Genomic DNA, 21,555 nt, shown 5'->3' with positions numbered 1-21,555 from the left:
CTATCTACAAAGCACCGTAAGTGGTCCGACAGTAAAAAATACACCTTGCGGAATTTTGTGAACTACCTCAAGGGAAATGATCTCGCCATATTACAGGCAGATAGAAAAGGTGGATTTATCGTTTTGCCTGCTGCTGCCTTTGGCAGAAAGGCCACCGAAGTCGTAGGAAAGAATTTCCAGAGACGGACTTCCTTCCAAAGAAACAGAAACTTCTCACAGTCAAGTTACTGAAGAGCATGCAACTCAAGGCCTTAAGCAAGGTAGTCGAGAAAAAAATAACAGGTCATGGTGAAATCTTCAGTGGTAAAACTTATAAACCGGACTGCTCCCTGCGAGCCATCGTTTCAGAGAAATAAACCTGGCAACGGACAATTGGGAACTACCTAAAGTCAAACCTGCAAAAGTTAGTTGGCAAGACCTCGTTCCTAGTATGTAGTTCCAACAAAGTTATCAAGCACTTTCATGAAGGCTTTCCGAAGCCCACCACGGGGTGTTCCATCGCCATAGAAGATCTATTCTACTCGATACCACGTGATGCTTTGTTTGCTGCAATAAGGCGGCCAATACAAGAAAGTGGTGAAGTCGGCTTTCATAATATGGCAGGGTTCAGCCCAGAACACTTTCTTGAATTGTGAAACTTCTATCTGAACTCCACTGCCATTGAATTTAAAGGAAAATATTATGCGGAAAAGGCTGGGATTTGTATAAGTTCTTCTGATGCGCCTGTTCTCTGCCACATATTTTATCAGTGTTCTACCAGCGGGTTGAACAACGAATTTCTAGTTAACAAGTGTCGCGCATTTTTCATTACGTAGACGACTACCTAGTCATACTTCATCTGCCTGCAAAGGATAACATTGATGATGCCACCAGTTCCATTCTAGAAATATTTGAATCCGCCTCTGGAGGTCTCACCTTCACCCATGACTTGGCCAGCTGCCTACAGTTCCTGGACCTAAAACTTAATTTCACCGCCCAACACATCTGTTCGTCTTACAATCCTAAGACGAAGACCCCACTGCCGTTTGAAAGTGCGCATTCCAAGCTTGTTAAGCGCGCTATCATAACCCTAGCTTGTAAGTCCACTCTGGAAAAATTCTGCGAGCATAAAATAGAAACTAGCTTTAATCAGCAAGTGCAGCGCTGCCTTTCGGCTGGATACCCTCAGAGTTTAATAACCGGTGTGGGTGAAAGTCTCTTGCAAAGGCTATAAGATTGTTAAAAAAAGAGAAACTGAAAGAGACCATGAATAATGATAATCTGCAGGTTATGTCACACATTCATCGAGTTTCGCAGAACATAAAAAAAGTGGCGAGCCGTTACGGGGTCGACGGCGTTTTCTTGGTTCCATGTAAACTCAGCAGAATCTGCCCTTTGGTGATACGAGAAAATAAGAGTAGGCCTCAGTGCACAACGTAGCACAGAAAGCAGTTCACTGAGTGCATTTGTGGGGTTGTTTATCTAATTCCTCTCGCCTGTGACAGGTTTCTACATCGTACAAACGGGACCCGCCATGGTTGCTCAGTGGCTATGGTGTTAGGCTGCTGAGCTCGAGGTCGCGGGATCGAATCCCGGCCACGGAGGCCGCATTTCGATGGGGGCGAAATGCGAAAACGCCCCTTTACTTAGATTTAGGTGCACGTTAAAGAACCCCAGGTGGTCCAAATTTCCGGAGACTCCAACTACGGTGTGCCTCATAATCAGATCGTGGTTTTGGCACGTAAAACCCCACAATTAAATTATTTAATAATTAATCGGACAAACGGGTAGGTGTTTCAATGAAATCGCACGTGAACATACCTAGAGTGTAAATAATAACGCAGGAGGCGTCTTAGCCCAACATTGTAAAGAATGCAAAGGTAAAGGTCAGGGTATGCAGAAGACCCCTTGCAAACCGATCGTGGAAAACATGACTTTTTGTTCAGATCGAGAGACCATACGGAAAGGGAGATCGTCGAAGCATTTCATATTGTTACGTAGGAAGACACAGACGAAAAGCTATATACAAGTATATTTACAAAGAAATGCGCCGCACTTGGCCAAGAAGCCACAGCCCGCAGTAGCCTCTAATCTTCGTCGTCGTCTTCACACTGCTCGCCTTTTCGTCAAGGCAAATACTGTTCCGTAGCACTACCCCCGGCGGCAAAAGCGCCGTCCCGGAGCGATTAAAGGCCGGGTTCGGAAGCAGTGTAGTAGGCCTTGAACCTACTGACGTGCACGACATCACTAGATGCCAGAGTATACGGCGAGGTCGAACTCACATGTTCAATTTCGTACGTCACAGGCGTCACCTGGCGCAGCATGCGGTAGGGCCCTGTGTATCGCGAAAGGAGCTTCTCTGAAAGTTCGACGTGACGAGAGGGCGACCGCAGGAGCACGAGCGCACCAGGCGAAAACTGTACGTCACGGTGGCGGGCGTTGTACTGACGCTGCTGAGTGGTTTGCGAGGCCGTCTGTCGAGTACGGGCAAGCTGGCGTGCATGGTCGGCGAGGGCGATGGCGTCGCGCGCATACTCGCTTGTTGAGATCGCAGCAGGAGGAAGTGCCGTATCAAGGGGCAAGGTCGGTTCGCGACCGTACAGTAAATAAAATGGAGAAAATCCAGCGGTGTCGTGCCGGGAAGAATTGTACGCAAATGTGACGTAAGGAAGGGCAATGTCCCAGTCGTGGTGGTCCTTGGAAACGTACTTGGACAGCATATCGGTAAGGGTACGGTTTAACCGCTCCGTCAGGCCATTCGTTTGAGGATGGTATGAGGTAGTCAGCTTGAGTTGAGTGGAGCAGGAACGCACAATGTCGGCGATAACTTTCGACAGGAAGTTGCGACCACGGTCAGTAAGCAGCTGTCGCGGGGCGCCATGAACCAAGATAATGTCACGCAAGAGAAAGTCCGCGACGTCAGTGGCGCAACTGGTAGGGAGAGCCCGCGTGATAGCGTATCGGGTGGCGTAATCAGTTGCGACGGCTACCCATTTGTTCCCCGAAGATGACGTGGGAAAGGGGCCGAGGAGGTCTAATCCAACACGAAAGAACGGTTCCACAGGGACGGTGATCGGCTGGAAATGACCGGCAGGTAGCACCTGAGGTGTTTTCCGACGCTGGCAGGGATCACACGCAGCAACATAGCGTCGGACGGAGCGAGCGAGACCAGGCCAATAGAAGCGGCGCCGGACGCGGTCGTACGTGCGGGTTACCCCAAGATGGCCTGCAGTGGGTGCGTCATGCATCTCAAAGAGCACAGTCCGTCGGAGATGTTTTGGCACGACAAGAAGATCAGATCCATCAGGGAGGAAGTTCCTTCGGTACAGAATGCCGCCGTGGAGGACATATCGGCGAACGGAGGCGTCGGTAGGTGTAGAGCGCAGACGCTCGATGAGTGCTCGCAGCGATAGGTCCCGGTACTGCTCATCGGCGATGTTAGCGAAGTCAGACACAGAGAAAATACCGTTGGCGTTACTACTGTCGGCGTCGTCAGGCTCGTCTACCGGGTAGCGAGACAGGCAGTCAGCATCCTTGTGTAGTCGGCCGGATTTGTAGGTAACAGTATACGAATATTCTTGGAGGCGTAAGGCCCAGCGACCAAGTCTTCCTGTAGGATCTTTCAGTGAGCATAACCAGCAAAGCGCGTGGTGGTCTGTGACAACGGAAAAGGGCCGGCCATATAAGTATGGACGGAACTTCGCAACCGGCCAAACTAGGGCCAGACACTCACGCTCAGTGATGGAATAGTTGCGCTCGGAGGGTGAAAGGAGCCTGCTGGCGTAAGCGATAACACGGTCGCTGCCGCGCTGGCGTTGTGCCAGTACTGCGCCAATTCCGTGGCCGCTGGCATCAGTACGGACTTCGGTAGGCGCAGAAGGATCGAAATGGGCCAGAACGGGAGGCGTTGTGAGGAGGTCGATTAGATGCGAGAACGCAGAGGCCTCGTTATCGCCCCACTGGAAAGGGGTGTATTTTTTCAAAAGCTCCGTTAGTGGTCGTGCTATTGCCGCGAAATTTTCACGAAACGGCGGAAGTACGAACAAAGGCCGACGAAGCTCTGCACATCTTTGACACACTTCGGAACAGGGAAGTGCGTAACAGCATGGATCTTGCCTGGGTCCGGTTGCACTCCGTGCGCGTCAACGAGATGTCCAAGGACAGTAATCTGGCGACGGCCGAATTGGCACTTCGATGCGTTGAGTTGTAGACCGGCTCGACGAAAAACGTCCAGGACTGCTGAGAGGCGCTCCAAGTGTGTAGCGAACGTTGGGGAGAATACTATAACGTCGTCTAAGTAGCACAAGCACGTGGACCATTTGAAGCCATGAAGAAGGGAGTCCATCATGCGTTCAAAAGTGGCAGGAGCGTTACATAGACCGAAAGGAATCACTTTGAATTGAAAAAGACCATCGGGTGTTACAAAAGCAGTCTTCTAGCGGTCTAGATCGTCCACGGCAATCTGCCAGTAGCCGGAGCGAAGGTCAATAGAGGAGAAATAGCGAGCACCGTGGAGGCAGTCAAGGGCGTCATCAATCCGAGGTAGGGGATACACGTCCTTTTTGGTAACCCTCTTCAGGTGCCGATAATCTACGCAAAAGTGCCATGAGCCATCCTTCTTTTTTACCAGTAGAACAGGTGACGCCCATGGACTACACGACGGTTCAATAATGTTCTTGGCAAGCATTTTGCGAACTTCAGCGTGAATAACTTGACGCTCAGCCGGGGACACTCGATACGGGCGGCGATGAATAGGAGGGGCATCGCCGGTATTAATGCGAAGTTTAACAGCTGTAGTTTGGGCCATGGGACTATCGTTAAAGTAAAAAATATCGTGGTAGGATAACAGAACGCGGTAGAGCTCACGAGCGTGCTCGGACGGCATGTCGGGCGCAATCATTTTCTGTAAGTCGGCAATGGCACAAGTTGCCGACTGCGATGGTAGAGGAGGATCGGCTGAATTGTCGTCTACTACAATAGATGCTACTGAGTGAACGCCGAATGAGCAAAGCTGAGCCAGAGACATCCCGCGTGGCAGCACTTGTGCCGTCAAGCCAAAATTGACCACTGGCAGGCAGACGCAATTCGCCGTAACAGATAAAACTGTATGCGGCACTGAGATCCCATGTGTAAGCAGGACGTCTTGCATGGGAGCCGCGATGTAGTGACCGTCGGGCACTGGTGGGGATGACACCAAGTCAACGTAGGTCAGTGCCGAAGGTGGCAAGCGAACGAAGTCGACGGAACTGAGGCGACTAGGGTGTGGTTCAGAGGGATCCAGAACAGGCAGGTCAAGGCGGAGAGTACTGGCGGAACAGTCGATGAGAGCAGAATGCGCGGAGAGGAAGTCCAAGCTGAGGATGATGTCGTGGGGACAGTGGGCGATGACTGTGAATAGCACGATAGTAGAACGATCAGCGAAGGAGACGCGGGCGGCACACATACCAATTACGGGGGCTGTTCCGCCATCGGCGACACGGACAACACGCGTCGTGGGGGGTGTGAGTATCTTCTTCAGCCGGTTACGAAGGTCAGCACTCATTACGGATACATGCGCCCCAGTGTCTATAAGAGCAGATACAGAAACACCGTCGACTTGCACGTCAAGAAGGTTCAGATGAGTGGGCAACGTCAGTAGATGATTTGGCGGCGTAGGGAGCAATGTAGCGTCACCTCGAGGCGCTGCATCGTCTAGTTTTCCGACTGGGAACGGCGTCCGAAGGGAGTCGGCGAATAGGAGCGACGGGGCTGAGGAGTGCGAGATTGTCGTCGTTGGGGCGAAGGCGAACGAGAATAGTCTGCGCAGGAGAATCAGTGGCGGCATTATCGGAGCGTGCGGCATAGGTTCGAGAAGGGCCACCTGGGCGACAGTAGGCAGTATAAGGAGACCGGGTCGGGGAACTCCAGCGACTGCGACAGTGGCGAGAAATGTGCCCGATTCTACGGCAGTGAAAACAAATGGGCTTGTCGTCAGCAGTGCGCCATTCAGATGGGTTGCGGAAACGTGGTGGGTAATAAGATGTGGGACGGGGCGTAATCGAAGAAGCCGGATGGGTATCAGGGCGATGGGCCGAGCAGACGGTGTGAAGACCATTAAATCTAGCGACAAGTGTGTCAGTACGCCATCTGTTTCACTTTTAGAAGAAAATTTCGCTTTTCTGGAAAATACTTGTAATAAAGGTAACTTCATGCGCGCTTTGGTTGGTTTTCCACTATTGCATTCGCTCATGGGTTAGGCACAGCTTCATCTTTGACCGGGTTTTTAATCTCCCCTCAAGCTATTTACACAAGTTTCCACGTTTTACCATCGTTACCTTCGCTTTTACTGCGGTTGTTTGTTGTTTTCATTCTGAAATCTTTGTAATCTTTTATTCCTTTTTTAGTCATGGCCACATTCACTTGTGTCGATTTTGTTTTAACACTGTTTTATAAGTCAATATAAGTCGTCAAGCTGGTCAAGCTTTTAGTCCCGTACTCCTCCTATCCAAAGGAAATAAAAGTTGATTGATTGATTGATTTATTGATTGATTGAAGTACCATCGCGCCTTTTCATTCCCTGACTTATCGCCGGAACTACAGTTACTGTTAAGAGACATATGCCGTCTTTGTTTCTTTGTGTAGCATAGCCCTTACAAAAATGGATTTGGCCTTTCAGTCACCCACGAGTCACCAACCAGTCAGTCCAGTCACCTCCCTGTGGACTCGACCTTCCTGTATAGCTAGTCCACAGGTTGTCTGCAGACAGCATACAGACAGCCTGTGGACTTGTCTGTATAACAAACACATGCACACGCCTATTGTGTGTGCGTTTGCGTGTGTATATACAATACGTTGTAGCAACGGAACCTATCTGGCTGCCATCGCCGCTTATCACGACAAAGCTAGTCACACGTGGGCACAAGCAGTGCTCACTTCCCCCTCTCCCCTCCTGGCTATAAAAGCCCGATTCTACGATCAATAAACGCTTCTTCTTTTGCTTGCACGGGACTCGTCTCATTCGGGGATCGGAGCGCGCGCTGGGTGGAACTTTACGATGTAACAGTGGCGACGAAGGCGGAAAAAAACCCTCGGAATCAAGAACGAGCCAGACAACGGAGACCAAGCAGCGGCTGCGGAAAGAATTGTTCCAATGGCGCATCAACAGCTACCGGATTATGACGACGAAAGGGACAACTGGAAAGCATACATAATCAAAGCAGAGGCTTACTTCGAAGCGACGGGTATCAGCGACCAGACCAAGAAGAGGGCATTGCTTATCGCGGCGCTGAACACAAGAACCGTGCAAGTGCTCGCAGGAAGGGTGGCACCAAGGAAGCCCAACGCGCTCACCTATGACGAAGTAGTCAAAACACTGGATGATTACTTCGACCCAAAGCGTCACGAAACTACGGAAAGTTTCCGGTTTTTCAACCGCTCTCAAAAGGAAGGTGAGCCTGTTCATGAATTTATTCTGGAACTACGACGCATTGCCGACAATTGTAATTTTGGCACAATGCTCGATCGAATGCTTCGAGACCGTATTGTATGCGGTGTACGGTCCAGCGCGTTGCAGAAGCATTTGCTGGCAAAGGAAAATTTAACACTGCAGGAAGCGGAAACCATGGCGCTCGCAGCCGAAGCGGCGGAAAAAGGGGCGGAGAAAATAAGCTCAGAGCTAACAGTGCTTAACGTTGATGCGCGACAGAGAACGGGGAACGAGGTGGTGTCAGAATGCAGCCGGTGTGGCAGCAGCAGGCATAGCCGCAATGCTTGTGGTTGGTTGAGGGCACGGTGCTACCGCTGCGGTAAGCTAGGGCATATTGCTAAGAAGTGCTTGAGCGACGCCCACGGTCTAAGGCCTAGGTCAAGCAGGCGAGCACCTGGGGACGTACGTGGTCGAGCTCTTGCAGTAAATGCTGACTCAAATGACGAAGACTTTGATGATGCTACGCATGTGTGGACACTAAGCTCGGCACGTATTGCTCAGTTGGAACCGCCTATCAAACGCACTTTCACTTGGGGTGGTGTGGACGTGTCAATGCACGTAGATACTGGCTCCCCAGTGTGTGTCGTACCAAGGCAAATTTTCGAGAAACACCGACAACAATGGCCAATTCCGAAGCCCACAAACATCAAGCTATCATGCTACCTCGGAAAAATTCCAGTGATGGGGGAATTGCGTGTACCGGTGTCATATAATGGCGTATCCTTTGACTGTCCCTTGATCATCCTAGACTGTACAGGTCTCAGTCTATGCGGACGTGACTTGATCGCCCAGATTTCAAAGTCAGGAATCCCAATCTTCAACCTGAGGGCCCAGCCGGACACCCATTCGGGAACGACCAAGTCTGCCGTAGAGGACATCCTCGCCGAGTTTCAAGACGTGTTCCAGCCAGAAGTCGGAGTGATTGATGGGCCCCCGGCGCGCCTACTACTAAAGGAGGGAGCCACACCAAAATTTTGTAAGGCTCGTTCTCTGCCGTTCGCTTTACGCGATAAGGTAACGCAAGAATTGGACAGGCTTGTGTCACAGGGAGTGCTGTCACCCGTCACACACTCGGAGTGGGCTACGCCCATTGTGCCGGTTTTGAAAAAGGATGGCACCGTGAGAATTTGCGGTGATTTTAAAGTCACTTTAAACCAATGCTGCGAGTTGGAGCAATACCCCTTGCCTCTGATCGATATGTTCGCTAGCCTGAACGGAGGCAAGTATTTCAGCACCCTCGACTTACGTGATGCGTATAATCAAATTCTCTTGGATGAAGACTCGCGGAAGCTTTGCGTTATCAACACGCACCGCGGACTATTTGCGTACAACAGATTGCCGTTTGGTATTGCTTCGGCACCAGCTATCTTCCAGCGGAAAATTGAGACTGTTTTGCAGGGCTTATCATGTGTTCAGGCTTATCTGGATGATGTTTTGGTATCGGAAAAAGATGAAGGTGGCCAGGATTTACGGCTCGTGCTGCAACGATTCAGAGAGCGTGGAGTAAAACAGCGGCTTGACAAATGCAAGTTCCGTGAACAGTCTGTCACGTATCTGGGGCACAGAATAGATCAAGAAGGTCTTCACCCGATGGAAAAAAATGTGGAAGCAATCTTAGAGGCTGCAGAACCACGGAATGTCGGCGAATTGCGTTCGTTTTTGGGCATGCTCACATACTATTCCAAGTTTCTACCTAACATGTCGTCTCTGCTCGCACCACTGTACCAGTTGCTCGAGAAACACTCGCGGTGGAAGTGGGAAAACGTGCAGAAAGCAGCGTTTCTAACGGCAAAGCGCACTCTGTGGGAGGCAGGAGTGCTCGTACACTTCGATCCTAAGAAACCACTGAAACTAGAATGTTATGCGTCACCGCATGGTATTCCCCGCAGGGGCGTCTGCGTAAGCAGGCGTTTGGTGTGTTGCGACACCACGGACCCGAGCACATGAGGGTTGGCCCCTCCCGCGTGTAGCCGTGCGCGACTTAGCCGTGTCCGGGGAAAAGAGGATCCTGGAGGTTGAGCCGATGCCGGGTGTTTGGACCTTTACGGCCCCTCGGTGGAGGCAACACACCTCTTTGGCCTCCGCTTCGCGTAGACGGCACCCCCGGACTGACCCACCCAGAGGAAACCGGCTGGTCGCCTTTTCCTATCCCCCTCTCTGCCCTTTTTTCTTTCCTATATCCTTTCTTTACTGTCCTGTCTCCTCTTCTCTTCAGTTACTTCCTCACTTTCATAGGCGGCTCGGGTTAACCTTGTGTAGGTGCCCTCTCTTGGGTTTATATATAAGGTTATAGCGGCAATGTACGGCTGGCGCCTGCAGCCTTACACGATAAGTGCTGCACCGTCCCCTTGTTGGACTCCGTGGTGGGTGGCTGCCATTGCTGCCGAAGTACACTATACTCCTATGGGAACACCTGCTTTTCCACGGCTTCTTGATCGTCTCCCTCAGAAGAGGGGACGCACCGATGAGTTTTTGAATTTGTTCACCCGGCCTAAAGACATTTTCCCACGATATCAGGTAGTACATAGTGAAAGAACTGAAAGACTAGCGAGAACCATATCCCCATTTGTAGTTGCGAAAACCTTGACCAACACTCTAGGCCCTGGCTACAAAGTCACCAAAATGCCAAGTGGGGACCTTCTGCTTGAGCTACGTGATAAGGAGCAACACAACAGACTTAGCAAGCTTGTTACCTTTGGTGATGTCCCAGTTACTGTTTCACCGCATCGTTCCATGAACACAGTACGGGGGGTAGCATCCGAAGCAGACCTCATCGACCTATCTGAAACCGAATTGCTAGAAGGATGGAAGGAGCAGAACGTCACGAATGTGCAGCGCATTGTTATGAGGCGGGACAACAAAGACATTCCCACGAAACGCCTCATACTCACCTTCGAATTGAGCACTTTACCACAAAGCATTGAAACAGGCTACACAAAGATACCAGTAAGACCATATATACCCAATCCTAGGCGATGCTACCAATGTCAAAGATTCGGCCATGGTTCACAGAACTGCCGTGGTCGACTCACCTGTGCTAAGTGTGGAGTACAAGGTCATGCCTCAGACAACTGCGAGGCCACACCTCACTGCGTTAATTGTGATGGTGAGCATCCAGCGTACTCCCAGTCTTGTCCAAGTTGGAAAAAAGAAAAGGAAATTATAACACTGAAAGTCCGTGAAAACATATCGTTCAGGGAAGCACGCAAAAGGTGCTCACCATTCCACACGACCACTTACGCTGATGCGGCGCGTCAAGGGGCAGCGTCGCAGCGGCTACTGCCACCAGCCCAGCCTGCGCGCAGCGAGCTGTCGCTTGTGGCTCCTGCCCCCAGGGTGGAAGTAGCTAAGTCTACTCCACCTAACCAGCAAACAGGCCCGGTTACCCTAGGGTTGCCGGCACCACAACAGCCCTCGGTGGCAGCCTGCGCTACGCGAAGCGAACCCGCAGGCCCACCAGCAGTTCCCACGGTGGGTGCAGTCAAGGCTGCCTCACCCTCTCCGGCCATTGCTGGCTGTGGTAACACCCGGCGCAGCTCAGGCCCAAAGGCAGCCCCATCGACCTCCGGGCTGGTGGGCACAAATGTCTCGTCCTTCGCGGCGAGACTCTCTCGCGAAACTTCTCGCTCGCAAGAGCGCGTGTCCGGCGCCTCTCAAGAGGCAATGGACACTACACCCATCCCGACGGCGCACCAAGCGCCTAAGGAGCGGCGAGGCTCCCTCGACCGCTTCAGAAAGGACAAATCCCGCGTTACAGGGCCTGGAAAGGGCTCTGTAATCTAAGGCAATACTTCCGTTTTTAGTACACACAGCACCAATTTAATTTCATTATGGATACACAAATTATACAATGGAACGTCAGAGGCCTTCTTAGGAACCTCGACGATATCCAAGAACTTCTTTACCAACATAATCCAAAAGTGCTGTGTGTACAGGACACGCACTTAAAATCAACACATACAAACTTTCTCCGACACTATGTTACGTTTCGTAAAGACCGTGACGATGCTATCGCATCATCAGGCGGTGTTGCCATTATAATTCACAAAAGCATAGCATGTCAACATTTGCAGCTACAAACGCCCCTCGAAGCAGTGGCAGTTCGACTTGTTCTTCTGAACAAACTCATCACCATTTGCTCGCTTTACATTCCCCCACATTACCACTTACACAAACATGAATTTCAGTCCCTTATAGACGAATTGCCAGAACCTTATCTTGTTCTTGGCGATTTCAATGCGCACAGCAGTCTGTGGGGCGACTCTCGTATCGATGCGCGAGGTCGTCTTGTTGAAGAATTTCTTTTCTCGTCTGGTGCGTGCCTCCTGAATAAGAAGGAACCTACATTTTACTGTATTGCAAACGGAACCTTTTCTTCTATTGACCTTAGCATAGCTTCCCCGTGTCTATTTCCTGAACTTGAATGGGAAGTTACCAAAAATCCTTACGGGAGCGATCACTTCCCTATATTACTGAGAACAACCACAGAAAATAAGTCTCCACCACAAGCCCCTCGATGGAAGGTTGATACAGCAGATTGGGAGAAATTTCGAACTCTTACTAGCAATATCTCCTGGGCTGACATGTCTTCGTTAGGAATTGATGCTGCTGTAGAGTATTTCACTGCCTTCATAATTGATGCCGCTTCTAAATGCATATCCGAAATAAGTGGTGTGGCATGCAAACGCCGTGTCCCATGGTGGAACGACGAATGTAGGAACGCTCGTAGGAAACAGAACAAAGCGTGGGGGTTGCTACGTGATTCACCTACTGCGGAGAATCTTATCAACTTTAAGAAGATCAAGTCACAAGGCAGGAGAACGCGCCGACAGGCCAGAAGAGAGAGTTGGCAGAAGTTTTTATCAGGTATACACTCGTATAGAGATGAGGCCAAAGTATGGAACAGGGTTAACAAGGTGAGAGGACGACAAACATATTCACTCCCTTTGGTAAATACACAGGGCGACAGCTTGGAAGACCAAGCGAACCACCTGGGTGCACATTTTGAACATGTGTCGAGTTCATCGCACTATTCTCCGGAATTCACAAAATACAAAGCAGCAATAGAAAAACAAAAACTAGACCGAAAGAGCACCCGGAACGAGCCATATAATTTATCTTTCTCTTTAGCAGAGCTTCATGCATCACTCGCCTGTTGCAACCAATCTGCCCCAGGCTCTGACCGCATATTATATGAAATGTTGAAGAACCTACCCTCTGAAACGAAGAAAACCCTTGTCTGTCTGTATAACTCTATATGGACCTCCGGCGAGATCCCCTCTGCCTGGAAAGAGGCCATAGTGATCCCTATCCTGAAGCAGGGGAAGGATCCATCCTCTGTATCGAGTTATCAGCCCATAGCGCTAACAAGCTGTCTCTGCAAAGTCTTCGAAAAAATGATAAACCGTCGCCTATTACATTTCCTAGAATCAAACAGACTGCTTGATCCATACCAGTGTGGTTTTCGCGAGCGTCGATCCACCACTGACCACTTGATACGTATTGAGGCGCAGATACGCGAAGCTTTTGTTCACAAACAGTTCTTCTTGTCCGTATTTTTAGACATAGAAAAGGCCTACGACACCACATGGCGGTTTGGCATACTGAGAGACCTCTCCCACTTTGGTATACGTGGTAATATGTTAAATGTGATTGAGAGTTATCTGCTGAATTGCACATTCCGTGTTCGAGTTGGCAATGTTTTATCACGACCTTTTGTGCAGGAAACTGGTGTACCCCAAGGAGGCGTGCTCAGTTGCACACTCTTTATCGTTAAAATGAACACGCTTCGTGCTTCTTTACCACCAGCTATCTTTTACTCCATCTACGTAGACGACGTACAGATAGGCTTCAAGTCCTGTAACCTCGCAGTGTGCGAGAGACAGGTACAGCAGGGGCTCAACAAAGTGTCTAAGTGGGCAGAGGAAAACGGGTTCAAAGTAAACCCCCACAAAAGTTCTTGTGTTCTTTTCACCAGGAAGAAAGGTCTTGTTGCAGATCCAACTATCGAAATGTATGGACAACAAATACCTGTGAACAAAGAACACAAATTTTTAGGCATCATACTTGACTCTAAGCTTACTTTCATTAACCACATAAAACATCTGAAGGCGAAATGCCTAAAAACAATGAACTTACTGAAAATTTTATCTCACACATCCTGGGGCACCGACAGGAAGTGTTTAATGAACCTTCACAAGAGCCTCATTCGGTCACGATTGGACTATGGTGCCGTAGTATATCACTCTGCCGCCCCTAGCGCGCTAAAAATGCTAGATCCTGTCCACCATCTAGGTATCCGCCTGGCCACTGGCGCATTCAGAACAAGCCCCGTCGAAAGTTTATACGTGGAATCGAATGAGTGGTCACTCCACCTCCAGAGAACATACATCAGCTTCACCTATTTTCTCAAAGTGCACTCCGATCGGGAACATCCTTGTTTTACAACCCTTAATGATTTGAAGTGTTCAACGCTTTTCTATAATCGACCCTCTATGAGGCGGCCTTTCTCACTGCGTGTAAGAGAACTTAGCGAAGAGATGGATGTCCCACTTCTAGAACATCGCCTAATGCCTCCAGCTAAGCTGTCACCGCCCTGGGAGTGGCAGGTGATAGAATGTGATCTATCCTTTGTAGAGGTCACAAAGCATGCTCCTGACCTCGAAATTGCAATGCATTTCCGCGAACTTCAATCGAAGTACTCGTGCTCGGAATTCTATACCGACGCATCCAAGTCCCATGCTGGCGTATCTTACGCCGCGGCTGGCCCCTCTTTTTCTAAATCCGACGTATTGAACCCCGTAACAAGCATTTTCACCGCAGAAGCCTATGCAGTACTGTCTGCCGTGAAGCATATAGAGAAATTGAAGCTACAAAAGGCAATAATATTCACAGACTCGTTGAGTCTTGTAAAAGCGCTAACATCTTTACAAAAGCATAAGAATCCTGTTGTTATCGAGCTTTACTCACTCTTGTGTAACATTTACCAATATCGTAGACATGTAATAATATGCTGGGTGCCTGGCCATAGAGGCATCGAGGGCAATGTGCTAGCAGACCAGTTGGCCACATCAACTACATCGCAAGCTATTAATCCTGCCGCTGCTATTTCCTCCACAGATCTGAAGCCTTTTTTGCGAGGGAAACTGCGAGGCCACTGGCAGCGTCTGTGGGACGCTGAAACAACTAATAAGCTCCACTTGATTAAGCCACAGTTAGGGTTCTGGCCCTGTACAACTAAAACACGACGAACTGATGTCCTATTCTGTCGTCTCAGAATAGGACACACATATGGTACTCACAATTTTCTATTGAATGGAAATGATCCTCCAACATGTGGTAGATATGGCGACAGGCTCACCGTCCTCCACGTCCTCTTGGAGTGTCGGGAAGCCGAAAGAGAAAGAAAGAAACATTTTCCTCTCGCATATCGCTATTGTGTCCCTCTGCATCCCGCTATGTTTCTCGGTAAAGAACCACTTTTTAGCACCAATGCAGTCCTTGCTTTCTTGAAAGATGTTGTGTTACATGTTATTAGCCCAATAAGTTCGTAGTGCATCCTCTCACTAGAGGATGTTGCTGCGATAGTTTTTTAACTGCACATGCCTCCAGGCCCTTGTGTTTCAAGGGCTCTGTTTAGGCGCTTGTGCTTCTGGCCAATTCTTCTATCTTAAATTTTTTGTAACTCGTATCATTCTTTCGCAATGCATTGTTCATGTCCATAGTATTCATAATCACTCATTGCCATAATCTTATTACTTATAGATTTTACGCACTTTACAGCGACTGATTTTAGGCCCCTTTACAGCCATGCCACATCTAATGTTCATATAATTCCCTATTCATCTACCACTAACAAGCCATTACCATCGTCTTGATACGAACTAATACTGTCATGCCGCTCTTTGGCCATACCTGGCCCTTGCGCCACTAAACTCCAACAATCATCATCACCGCATGGTATTGGAGCCGTATTGTTTCACACTGATGGGAGTGTCAACAGACCCATCGGGTTTCGTTCCCGAACGCTGACCAAAGCCGAGCGAAATTATTCGCAGCTGGAGCGAGAGGCCCTTGCTCTCGTGTTTGGTGTATCTAAATTTCGGGACTATCTTGCAGGCCACGAGTTCACCTTGGTCACCGACCACCAGCCGCTCCTGGGCCTCCTGAAGTCTGACAGGCCTACACCACCACTGGCTGCTGCTCGTATCCAGCGGTGGGTGTTGTATCTCAGAGGATTCCGCTACAGGCTACAATACTGTCCTGGCAAGCTGCTCATAAATTCAGATGCCCTGAGCCGCTTGCCCCAAGAGACGAACGAGTCGGAGGCCGGAGGTGAGCCTGCTGATTATCTCCTAGCGTTGAAAACCTTCTCAGACGGGACTATTTCACTGACGGAGTTAAAACGACAAACGGCAATCGACCACATCTTATCAAAAGTCGTAAGATATGTACTGCAGGGCTGGCCAGCAAGTAAGGCTGTGGAAGCGGACATGAAAGCATTTTTGACCGGAGATTGGAGCTGTCCGTAGCACATGATTTATTGTACTGGAGTCGGAGAGTTGTGATTCCAGAAAAACTGCGCGCACGAGTGTTGGACCACTTGCATGAAACGCATCAGGGTTCCTCGGCCATGAAGGCAGTCGCCAGGTCCTCTTTTTGGTGGCCGGGTCTCGATAGCGATATCGAACGGCTATCCGCTTCCTGTAAAAGATGCATTCAAAACCTGCCTATGCCGTCAGCCGCACCAGCAAGGAACTGGCCTAAGACAGAGGAGAGCTGGGAAAGAGTACACGCTGACTTTGCTGGGCCGGTCGCGGGTACAATGATCCTCGTGCTTGTAGACGCCCACAGCAAGTGGATAGAGGCTGTTCCCATGAAGAGAGCAAGCACCTCTGCTACTGTGAGCTGCTTGAGGAATATATTCTGTCGATTCGGTATTCCCCCTACCATCGTAACAGATAATGGCACACAATTCACCAGCGAGGAGTTCGCGACATTCACGAAGCGGAATAATGTAACTCACGTGCGCACGCCTGTGTACCACCCGCAATCAAACGGGTTAGCGGAAAGGGCTGTTCGCACCATTAAAGACGGCCTCAGAAATATGTGCAACGGCAGCATAGGGGATAACCTGGATCGTCTTCTTTTTAATTACAGACGGACTCCCCTCAGTTCTGGAAAATGCCCTTCTGAACTTCTCTTAGGCTACCGCATCCGCTCCCGCTTGGACGCATTATCCCCCCCCCCCCCCCCATTCATGCAGGATCTACAAAAACGGACGAGTGGACGGTGCCAGCGGACGTCGCCGTTCATGTCCGTAATTACGGGCAGGGAGATAAGTGGACTCCAGGAAGAACCGTATCCGTATCCGGCGCCCGAATGGTCACCATTGATACACCTGAGGGACCCGTACGGCGGCACGTTGATCAGGTGCGCTCGGCCCAGTCAAGCCCGGGGCAGTGTGAACCTATTCCCGAAAACAAGGAAGAGACAGAACCATCCACGAAGCAGGTAGTGTCCCCAGTACGACCACCTGTCCAGGGGCCGACGCAAGACACCCCACCTGCAGATGCTGGCGAAGTACCGCTACGTCGTTCAAAGCGACAGCGGAAACCACCAAAGCGTCTCTACAATCTTAAGGGAAGAGAAATGTCGCAACGGAACCTATCTGGCTGCCATCGCCGCTTATCACGACAAAGCTAGTCACACGTGGGCACAAGCAGTGCTCACTTCCCCCTCTCCCCTCCTGGCTATAAAAGCCCGATTCTACGATCAATAAACGCTTCTTCTTATGCTTGCACGGGACTCGTCTCATTCGGGGATCGGAGCGCGCGCTGGGTGGAACTTTACGATGTAACATACGTATATACGTATTCTGCACCATAAGAGATAGATAGATAGATAAACTTTAATTCAAAGATAGTTTTGTCTTGCCCCAATGGGCAAGAGATCTTATCATAATGGTTAGGTTTGTCATTTCGAAAACTTTGCCACTGATTGCTACAACCAGTCTGACAATGGCATAACTTAAAGCACTTAATTATTATCAATTGAAAAGGTAATGGCCATATAACATGCATAAAATGCAGCAGTTCGACTATGGGTCAATTCGAAGCCTGGATATAAGTACATATATACAGGGTGCCACACTACGCCGACGCCATCCATGCGATCACAGAAAGCATGGTCGCTTTCGGTGGCGGCCCCCAGCTGATGGCATCGGTATCGCCGGTAACATTACAGATGATACTATTTTCGCGTATTCAGCTGTCGTCCTGTCAGCCCCCGGAAAGTAAAGCTAGTTTCGGTTTCAAGGAACATGGGCACTCCTAGTGGTTGCCGGACATCCTAAGTTGTTTTTCTTATTTCTCTTTTTGTGAATTTTAAATCGGGCGAAGTGCGGGAAGTGGTCGCCATCGTGCGTCCGTCGAGCTTGCCTCCGCTCACCCTTGCCACTCGCTCAGCGATATCACAAGTCAGATGGCGCTTGGTCGTCTGGTTCGGTTGCCCTCTTAAGTGTAAAGATGGCTTGAGAAGCTTGATCAGGCGTGCAACAAACGGAATACGCAGAAAAGTAGGTCAACCAAGCATTAGACGAGGATGGCTAAATCGGTGCGTCACATGTGTTGCGCGGCTCTGGGGTGTTCGAACGCCGGGAATTCCAGTTCTGCGAAGTTTTTCAGGTTTCCTAATGACCACGGGTAAGCACAAGTATTTCACTATTTTCCGAGCAGGTATTCATTTTGCATGAGTGAACCAGTTCTGTGCAAGTCTGAGTGGACTAACATAGGAGCAATTTCGCTCGACTCATTCGTCATGACGGCAGCCCATCTGTTGCCGGTGAAATACTTGTAATGAAGGGCTTGAGTGCGTGTTTTGGGGTCATACATTTTGTTCCCTTTTCGTTGACATGCACAGCAAAGGTTAAAAAAAAAGAAAAGAAAGGAAGACGCAGCCTGGTGGTTAATAATTTTCGCATTGGTTTGGGTCTTCTGGAATCTATTTTCACTCATTATGTGTAAATTTTCGGTGTGAATGAAAATTGCTTCTGTAGATTGCCACTTTCGCACTGCGTGGAGGTCAGTCTTGTTCCAGTACCGAATGTGTGAATAAAAACAAAAGTCTTCAACTTTTACTTGTGTTGAGTTTTGGCTGGCCGAGACGTCGGCTAGTTTTAGTTGATCCACTTCACAACACGCGAACAAATTTAACTATTGATGGTGCCAGGAAGTTATTTTCTCTATGCTTCCCCCCACTATATTTGTGGACTAGTTGAAGTGTAGCACTAAACGAAACCGCAAGTTAGGACTTTCAAAGCTACTACTTTTACGAAATGACGAAATGTAATATATTAACCGTGAATACTGGTAATTAACAACGGTTCACTATATAAATATGCTTCATTATAATTGCTTGGCACTGGTGCGTACGAGCAATGTCCCAATGGTTTAGAAATTGAATAGCAGCTTGCGAGGTAAACCTGGTAGGTAGAAAGCGCATCCTAATACACGACACATTTCAGCGGGTTTTGCTCCACGATTTGGCTAATGTCGCCGCACGGCCAGCGGTCCTGCAAGAGAGCACGAACACAGTCCGCTTGCATGCGAAGTGGGAAAGGAGGGCTTCAGCGGCAACCCTCCTCCACCCGGCTGCGCGCCCTCTCCCTCTACCTTCTGACCTCATCAGTGACGTTATGGAGGCATTGTTTTGTTTGTGAATTATTTCCAGTTGGATATCCGGCAGCCGCCAGTGCTGGAAGCGGCGCAGCAGCCGCGTATTGGCATGGGACCGAGCTGGGTGCGCGCTGCACTGACGCCGGCCGATGTGGTAGTTTAATCGTGTGTACGCTGTGCCGAGAGAAATTGTGGTGGTTCTTGAGTGCATAATGATCCAAAACCCGTGGGACCGCGTAACGTAGCGTGCAGTATCTTTCGTGTGGTGCGCCGATGTCGATTATCGTAGATGGTTTATAAAAAAAGCCTCTGGTACTTTCGCTGCGCTTTCATCGGAAGAATTTGCTGAAAGTTGTGCTATTTCGTGCTGTAGTTCATCCGCAATTTTACAGTATTTACGCCGGAAGGACCGTGCACCGACGGTCCTTGCCGTGGTACCTGTACGACGCCGCGAAACCTGTGACACGAAGGCCCTCCGTGCACGTAAGAGCGTTTATCGAGTACGCCTGAAAGGTAAGTGCGGCGCTTTCGCGCATTCTTGTAGTCCGTGAAGTGCACATTGTTATATGGACCGCAATGTGATTAGTAAAAGGAGAAAAATTATAAATGTGCTTTTCGAATGTTCATTATTTTGTCGCAGTGCATACTGAGCGTACAGTTTCATGAAAAATGCCCTGAAACGTGTTCATGTTCCCAGAAGCTTCATCTATCGTTTATTTGCTTTCTGCTATGAAGTATGCTAGCACCGGGGATTGTTTGATCTGAATGGGCACAAAAATTCAAGCAGGGAAAGTTACTGTCGGTGTCCGTAATTTCTCAGCGAAAAATCTGTGTCGAACGAATTGCCAGATTTTAGCTTTTATGCAAGTGCTTCTATTTATAGAGTCGTCAGAGAACCTGTATTTCTGGTGCTGGGCGTCCTGTTTGTTTTCGTGTATTTGTAAAGGTTTCTAATTTTACAAAGATGCCGAGATTTCAACAGCAATGTTTCTTTTTATTCGAAATATCTTTTTATCTCTCCTGAAAAAGCGGTAGGTCTGATATTTTTCAGTGCGCTGCAATCCACTCCAATTGCGCCAGGCCCACACTCTCCAGCACCTTGCAGGCTGCAGAGCTGAGGGAGACTGTCCTGTACGAAGACAGTGCTGTGGCAGGCTTCCGTGGCTTCAGGATCGGCGCTACCACTGCTGCTCGCCAACTCTCTGGTATGTCAACTGAGCTCCACATGTCGTTGAAGCACTCCAGGAACCCTTGCCGACCGGCATCCTCCAGATTCCACAGCATCTGGAATGTAATGCCATCAGCTCCAAGCCTGCTCCGGCGCTTGGTCCTGCTGAGTCCTGCTTCCAGCTCGTGTATCCGAATGGGCTCGCTACACAGCTGTGCAGCCACCTATCCTGGATGATGGCAGGAGGCAGGATATTGCAGTGCAGCAGCCGGTGGTGGTGTGGCCAGCATAGCAGGTACTCAGGCAGCAAACCTGTCCGCCAAGAGCTCCGCCAGGGCAGCAGCGCTGATGCCCAGGTGTACGGCAACTGACAGCACCTGGCATGTGGCTTGTGGGACCATCAACAGGCACTTCAGCAGGCGCCACGCACGGGTACCATCCTGGCTTCGGCTGATAGAAGAGGAGACGCCCTCCCGGTTTTGGCGCCGGCGTCTCCGTGCGTGGCTCCTGCAGACGGCATCCACTCGGCGGTACTTAGTCCAAAGCTCCGGCCGGGCAGTGCGCAATGCCTGGTGTTATTCCGCTCGCAGGGCCAGGTGCCGCAAGTCCGGAACCGGCTGGCCCACCTGTGCTGTCGTGCTGACAGTTGCGGCCCTGATGCTATCGACCACCAGCTGGAGGAAATCTCTGCTGGAGGTGTCCTGATGGCAGAGCCGTCTGAAGGCCCGCCAGTTCACGATGTGGCACTTCCGACTCAGGCGCAGTTCCTCAGCAGCTACGTACACCTCCTGCAGAGCAACCACATTATACTCGCTCTGAAGGTGATGTAGGGAGAGGTCCGCATGTCGCCGCCGCAGAGAGTTAGTGTTCCATTGGAGGGCACTAGGGCGGCGACGACCATTCCTTGCCCTGGGCGGATCAACCATGATGGTCGGCTGTGGTCTGGGCTGCCACTGCCTGGAGGCAGATGGCACGCAGCGGATGTTCAGCAGGCAGCATAGAGCCGACTGACTGCATGGTCAGCAGAAGATTGGCAACCAGCTGGTCCACTGTAGTCGGAGCCAAGGAGGCAGCAGACGACGTAGTCGTGGTTACCGCAGCAGCCTCAGGCACCTGGCGGCGGGATGTTCGTGGAGTTGGCACCGGACGCCGCGAAGGAGCGGGGGCACCTTTGACCACACTCGCGAAGGATCCCACCGAGGGTGTGGAGGCCTGCTCCACCTTGATCTCCTCCCGAACAGCTGCTCTCACAACACGCCTGGATAGTG

General features: G+C 50.1%; 1 protein-coding gene across 1 annotated transcript; it reads left to right on the top strand.

Moving 5' to 3' along the window:
- Positions 1-6,837: 6,837 nt before the first annotated feature.
- Positions 6,838-21,117, top strand: LOC125947241 (uncharacterized). The gene is made up of 8 exons (XM_049671654.1): positions 6,838-7,733; positions 8,193-8,420; positions 15,587-15,709; positions 16,710-17,026; positions 19,175-19,243; positions 20,171-20,324; positions 20,357-20,643; positions 20,695-21,117. Exons 1-8 carry the CDS (start codon positions 7,109-7,111, stop codon positions 21,115-21,117), a joined length of 2,226 nt encoding a protein of 741 aa, XP_049527611.1. The 5' UTR covers positions 6,838-7,108.
- Positions 21,118-21,555: the final 438 nt, after the last annotated feature.

This window comes from Dermacentor silvarum, chromosome 7 (assembly GCF_013339745.2).
Source record: "Dermacentor silvarum isolate Dsil-2018 chromosome 7, BIME_Dsil_1.4, whole genome shotgun sequence".
NCBI lineage: Eukaryota > Metazoa > Arthropoda > Arachnida > Ixodida > Ixodidae > Dermacentor > Dermacentor silvarum.
The sequence above is the reverse complement of the archived record's forward strand: the minus strand, read 5'-3'. Positions and strand labels throughout refer to the sequence as shown.